General features: G+C 28.4%; 1 protein-coding gene across 17 annotated transcripts in view; it reads left to right on the plus strand.

Annotated features, from left to right (window-relative positions):
• The window catches only part of LOC124949138 (regulating synaptic membrane exocytosis protein 1), a 173,747-nt gene that overhangs the window by 90,955 nt on the left and 75,292 nt on the right, over positions 1–7,500 (plus strand). For all 17 annotated transcript variants that reach the window (XM_047493759.1, XM_047493760.1, XM_047493757.1 and 14 more), the window contains one exon: positions 3,742–3,859. In XM_047493759.1, coding sequence (XP_047349715.1) covers positions 3,742–3,859 — 118 coding nt within the window. The remainder of the gene's footprint in view (positions 1–3,741; positions 3,860–7,500) is intronic.

Genomic DNA, 7,500 nt, shown 5'->3' on the forward strand with positions numbered 1-7,500 from the left:
ATATATATATATATATCTGCCACCTTTCTTCTCTTCCCATCTTCATTTTTTACGAACGTGACATTCGAAATACTTTGAGAATTCGCGCATCTACACGAAACGATAAAGAACAAATGAATAAATAAATAAATAAATAAATAAATAAATAATAAAAAGAAGCGGAAAGAAAAGAGGGAGAGCAAAAAGAAAAATGAACGCTTTTCTCTGGTTTCGATCGATGAACCAATATCCGAAGGTTCATTTTTACGAAGAAAAGAAAAGAACGAAATAGGAGATCGAACATTCGTTTCTCTATCTCTTCCTCTCTCTCTCTCTCTCTCTCTCTCTCTCTCTCTTTTTCTTTCTCTTTCTTTTTTTCTCTTTCTCTCTCTCTCTCTCCTTCTTTCTTTCTTTTTTTCTTTCTTTATTGTACGTACAACGCTTGTCAGATGGTCCACACAGAAAATTTATCGAAAGCTACGTACTTACACTCCACTACTTTTCTCTCTCTCTCTCTCTCTCTCTCTCTCTCTTTTTCTTTCTTTCTTTCTTTCTTCTTCTTCTTCTTTTTCTTGTTCTTTGGGACTTCAAGAATTTATTTATTCGTTTGCAAGCTATATCAGCTGATAATACTCGTTGATTCTTTACAAGTTATTATAAATGGATAAAAAAGAAAGAGAGAAAGAGAAAGAAAGAGAGAGAGAGAGAGAGAGAGAGAGAGAGAAAGAGAGAGAGAGATATGTTTATTTGATCGAGAAAGATTACGGCCATTACAAGCCCACATTCTTCTTTATAATGGCGCTTATTTTTATCTTTAAGGGTTGATCTTTCGAAGATTCTTTTCTTTTCCTTTTTTATTCAGTTTTTTTTCCACTCTGTTTCTTTTAAGACTTCACGATATCACAACGATAGACTGGGACGTTAACCCGCATGGGCGATCATATATGTAAAATATTTACTTTATGGTGGTTCCCATTCATAAAATTCACCTAATAGTTTGTGCCAATTTTATTCATTAATATTTATTAATACTAATGAAGAATCGCTCGTATCGTTTACTTGTCAGTGTCATATCTTTTATCTTCTTTTTAAAATTTTTATTTTCTATCTTTTATTTTCTATTGTTTTTTTTTTTTTTTTTTTTTTTTTTTTTATATTCAATGGGACATTTTTATTCTCCCGTATTTCATTCAGGTAGTTAATAAATAAATATAATAATAAACAAAAGGAATTGTTCCTTTTTTGTCAATAATATAAAACATTTAAAATCCTAGTTAATTGAATAAGACGAAATAACAAGTAATCTTTCAAGAGTATATCTATACGTGTATGTGATATAAAAAAAAAAAAAAAAAAAAAGAAAAAAAAATAAGTCAGTTCCTTTTTTTAGAAAGGTTTCATTTGAATATTTCCTAGTTAATAAATAAAGGGATTTAATTAAAAAAAAATATGATAAAAAAGAGATTACTATCGAAGCATATGTGCCTGTATACATCCATCTATACGTATATATATAATATATGTTTATGTATAAGGTATCAAAAATAAAGTCCAGAGTTTGCCTAGAACAAAATTAGAAAAATAATTGCTTTATATAAAATGTTGAATAATTATATGAAAAAAAAAGATACTATTTATTTAAATCGCACGCGCATACACATACGTACATACACATACACACACACATACACACAAATTCATATTTTCACTTAAAATAAAATTGCTAAAACGAGAATGTATCGTAAAACGTGTTTTGATAATAAATAGAATGAGAGAATGAGATAAAAATAAAGAATATTATCGATATTGGAGAAAAAGCGTATGTATCACATAAAGCGAATATGACTTATTTAATATTTCCAATTCCAACGTTCCAACGTGGTGACCCAAATTAAATCGCACACCCTGTGCATACTCTAGCCGTTTACCGTTGGCGTAGTTCCAAGACTCCTGGCCGCATTATGCGATGCTAACGTGCCGGATAATATCTGTATATCTATATATACATATACATACATAAGCATATACTCTACAACTGTGCATACGTATACATATATACGTATATACGTATCTATGTATGTATGTATGTATGTATGTATGTATGTATGTATGCATGCATGTATGTATATGTGGCATACTTGAAAGTAAAGAATTTATAAACTATTATCGAATGTCAGTGAAATATATAACTGAGAAGGTAGCATCAAGAAAAGGAAAGGTTAAAAATATGAGATAAGAGATAAGAGATAAGAGATAAGAGATTGTTTATTCTGTAGATATAGTAGAAGTTTATTATGACGATTGCTTCATACACATACACACACACACACACACACAGAGAGAGAGCATATATACACATATTCATTGATCCGTTCATTTTTCTTCTATGTTCTCTAATAGTTATTTAAAACACACTTGAATTAACAAAAATGATAAAAAGAGAAAGATAGATATTATTATTGCTCATCGAGATTGCACGTTTCAATTGATGACCTTTTTTTGTCATAAATTTTTAGAAACTTTTGATACAATCATAATGCATACCTTTTTCATTTATATCTACATTTTTACTGTATATATATATATATATATATATATATATATATATATATATATATATATATCTTTCTTCCTATTCCATCGGGTTTTTAATATATGAAAAAAAGAAAAAGAGTTTTAACATTGACTGTACACCATCTTGAAATTTCAAGCACGTATTTTACCTCTATCTCTATCTCTCTTTATTTATCTATTTGTCCATCTATCTATATGTCCATCTATCTATCTATCTATCTCGAATCTTTTATAATCATGCTCTTAATACTTCATCGAGAATCCAGAACGATTTTTCAACGAGCGAAATAATTCCTATATCATCGACTTATACTACTTGATTTCTTACGACCGATATATGTCGGACCTGTACTACTTCAAAGTAGAATATTGCTCATCACTGTCAGCTTTGATCGGACTTTATTTATCGTATTTCTCTCTTTCTCTCTCTCTCTCTCTCTCTCTGTCTCTCCCTCTACTCTGTACGCGTGTATGTGTATACGTTTATTTGTAGATATCTACGTACGTACATAATATATGAGAAATTTTTAATGGAAATTTTTGATCCTATTGAAATTAGAAGTAATTATGTCGATTAAGTAAATATCATGTCATTAACTTTCGTTAAGATATTGAATTACTATAGTGACTAAAAAAAAAAAAAAAAGAAGTATTAAGAGAACAAGAGAAACTACAATAAAGTTAAATAGAGTTAAATTTAATAATAATAAATATTTATGAAATATACGTCGTTATGAAATATTATACGTCGATTAATGATGACGTATATGTTTAAAGTATAAACATTTTTTATATACGTATATGCGTGTGTGTGTATATATATTCTCTCAAAAACGTCGAATGTCAATTAATTTGATCATAGAATATGTAAAAAAAAAAAAAAAAAAAAAAAAAAAAGATACGGATTAAAAGGGTAAGGTGATTTTTTTTTGTTCGATTTTTTTTTTTTTTTTAAACATTTTTTTATCCTTTTATTTCTTCTTAATTTTTTATCATGACCTTTTGAAAGGTCTCGCTTTTCTTTTTGGAAAATATTGATTATGAATTCGATTTTTTGAAAACTTCTGGCATACCCATGCAATATTTTTGCATTTATTGAGAAGCTTTCGAGTTGAATCGCAGGTATAAAAGTCTCATTAAATAGCGATTATCTCTAACGTAGGGATTTTTTGTCATTGTGTGTTACAGATGGTGACGACGCAATCGGAATCTGGTACGACCGGTGCTGTTACACCGGAAGAGAGTGGAACAACATTCAGCAAATTGCGACAACTGGGTACCGGATTAATGATGGTAACGGGAAACGGTGAGTCATTATTTTTATTTCATTATTTTATTCGAATGTTTATATCAGAGTTTTTCATATATTTTGAAAATATTTTATCTGAGTTTCCTATTGAATCAATATAAAAAAAAAAAAAAAATAAATAAATAAATAAATAATAATAATAATAAGAAAAAGAAGAATAATTAATGAAAATTAAATCAATATGACAGAAAGAGAGAAAGAGAGATAGAATGTTGGATAGATTTTATTTTCAAACAAATGAAAATTTGATTAATTTGATTTTATTGTTAATTTTATTTATAAATAATTTTTTACTTAAAATAGTTTGGAAAAAAGAAGAAAATAAAAACATTTAATTATTATTATCATTATTATTATTAAATTGTATATAATTTATGTATTAATATTATATATGTACATATATATATATATATTAAATTTTATGTAATTTAATTATTGTTATTAAAATAGAAACGAAAATTCGCAAATTGAATTATTACATTTTAATAATATTTTCTTTTTTTTTTTTTTTTTTTTTATCTAACACGAAATCGAAAAAATGTTTCATATTTCAAAGAGTATATTATTTCAATAATGTATAATTATGATCGTTCGATGATCGAAGAAAATGCTTCCTGTAAGCAATAAGGAAGGAGAAGAATAGGGAGAAATATAAAGGCAAAAAAAGTCAGAAAAAGAAGAAGAAAAAAGTGGTGATAAAAAACAATGGAAGGATACATCTCGTCAAATTCTTCCCTTATCCTTTCTCTTCCCCCTTATTCGTTTAACGACCTTCGAAAAAAAAGTGAGAGGAAGAGCATCGAAATACAAGTTTGTCGTGAACAAACACCGATTTATGTCCACGTGCCTGGTTACACAAACATCCTTGATGTTTGTCCAATTATAGTCCTGGGTGCGTTTCGGGATATAAAAGCTTGGACAAGTTATATTATAGGGGGAGGGGGGGGGGAGGCTGCACAAAGAAAATAGCAAAAGGGAAAATAAGAAAATATCAATTTTTATGTGTGCCCATATCACTGCGCGCGCGTGAGTACGCGCATGTCTCTTAGCGTAAGCACATGTATCCCTTGTTACTATATTTTTCTCACCTTTTCTTTTACTTTTTTATTTTTTCTTCCTTACCTCTTTATCTTTTCAGAAAAATTATAATTTTCTTCCTATCTCCTCCCTCCCCCTATGAATTGTAATTTTTTTTCTCCCTAACCTCCTTCCTCTCCCCCCCCCCCTCCCCCTGAATTATAATCTCATTTTTCTTCTTCTTTTCGAAAGATATATTCTCTTGTGAAAATTAAGAGTCACTGATCGCTAATCGGACCAAATGTCTCTATAGGTGTGTGAAAAATTTTTAGACGATTTTAAAAATCATTCTTTTCCTTTATTTTTTCTTTATTTGTTATTTTTTATTGTTTATTTATTTTTTGTTTTTACTTTTTCTTTTTTTTTTTTTTTTTTTGTCAAATAATAAAGCCACAAGGACGCTCGGAGTAACTCGAGAAGGGAGTCAATAGACTTTTCGAAAGCAGCCTAGGAACTTTTTTTTTTTATTATTTATTTTTTTGTTTTGTTTTCTGGACTCTCCCTATATATTTAATAAAAGGAAGAATAAACTTTACTAGCTTTATTAATATTTAATTAGAGGGATGTTACTTTTTCTCTTTATTTTTTTTTTCCCCTTTTTTTTCTCATTTTTATGCATAATTAGGATGGTAAGCAAACACGAGCTCGTATATTTAAATTTTGCAGGACCATCATAGACGTAATCGTAATCATCGGGGTTAAATGGATGTGACACTGACGCGTGAATCGGACGGCGATCAATTAATCGGCCAGTTAGAAGAACGGAAATGATAGAAACGCTTTCGAACGTTTGCCGACGCTTCTATCTATCTATCTATCTATCTATCTATCTCTATCTCTCTCTTTCTATCTATCTATCTATCCATCTATCTCTATCTCTATCTCTATCTCTCTTCCTCTTTCTCTCATTCTCTCAATCTCTTTCGTTAGAGTGACAAGTCATTTGGAAAAGTGGCTATCGTTGAATGATCCAAACACAGTTTCAAATTTTATCTTTCGATTCTATGAAAAATAGGAATCTCTCGAATATAAATTCTAATAAAATCGTAGGGGAGAAAAAAAATATGATGATCCACGAACATTGATTTTTCGTATATCTCTATGCGACACTTTTAATAAAATTGTCAACTTGTAAAAATTCAAAAAGGATATAATTGTTTAGAAATAAAACGACGAAATTTCATTTCTCGTTTCTTTCGACAATTATAATTATTTGTGACGTTTGTAATAAAAGCAAAAAAAATAAAATAAAAATAAAAAAAAAAATGAATACATAAGAGAGAAAAAAAAACGAAAAAAGGAAATTGATTAGAAACAAAATGGTGGTCGTCGTGCACGTCCGAATAACTTTTACTTTTCGTTTCTATATAAAACTAGAATTTCTCATGCGTAACTTCTAATGAGATTGTGAAAAGGCGAAGAAATAAAAAAAAAAAAAAGAAAGGAAACGAAAGAAAACGTAAAGAAAAAGGAAAGGAAATTGTTTCGAAACAAAATGGCGATCACAAATACTTCTAAATTGTAATTTTCATTTCTTTCACGTAACTATTTATAGTGCTTCTAATAAAAGCGTAAAAGAATGAAAAATAAGAGAGAGAAAGAGAGAAAGAGAGAAAGAGAGAGATAGAGAGAGAATGCGGGGAAAAAAAGAAAGAAAATAGAAAAAAAATTGTTTAAGGACAAAATGGTGGTCGTAAACGTACAAGTTATTATAGTTCTCAGGCACGTCGGTAATCGAGTCGACGAAGTGAAGGGTAACAATATCGTAACTTAGAACTCTCCTGTGGGAGTAAAAGCTGAAACGTTTTAAACATTCTCGTTCCCCTAATCGCTTCGGGCGATACTGAAGGCAAAGTCGAGTTTCGAGTGTTTCCGGAACGTTGAGCATTCTCTATTCCTTTCTTTCTCTCTTTCTTTCTCTTTCTCTTTCTCCTTCTTTCTCTCTCTGTCTTTATTTTTTTTTTTTTTTTTTCTATCATCTTGAGAAGATGAGAGCAAGAAAATTAATCGATTAAGTCTTTCCAATGATGAAAATTTACGTTGGTCGATTGTTTGATTATATTCTTTAATTGTGATTTAAATTTTTTATTTAATTTTTAATAAAATAAATTTAATTTTATTAGAATGAATCTCGTGTGGAAATTTCGTTCGAAAGTTTTTTTCAGTTCGTTGATTATCATTTTATTTTTTTGTATTAAAAAAAAAAAAAAAAAAAAAAAAAGAAAAAATAAAAAAAAAATAAAAAATAAAAAAAAATAAGATATGACGATAAGGAAAATTTAGAAATATTTTTAATTAGAATGGGATTAATACGGACTTCGATAAAGATTTTATAGAAATTTTCGATATCGTTTCTATCGTCTGAAATTAATTTTACGTTGGATTAAATAAAAGGAGAAGAGAAAATAAAGAAAGAAAAATCCGAAGAATTTGTATTAGATAAAATTGGGATAAATTTAATATGAATATATTTATCTGATCGACAATAATTCTACTTTATGTAATGTAAAGAATCATGATAGAACTAAAAAAAGGTAATAAAAAAAAAATTAAAAACAAGA

Source organism: Vespa velutina, chromosome 5, assembly GCF_912470025.1.
Source record: "Vespa velutina chromosome 5, iVesVel2.1, whole genome shotgun sequence".
NCBI classification, from domain to species: Eukaryota; Metazoa; Arthropoda; class Insecta; order Hymenoptera; family Vespidae; genus Vespa; species Vespa velutina.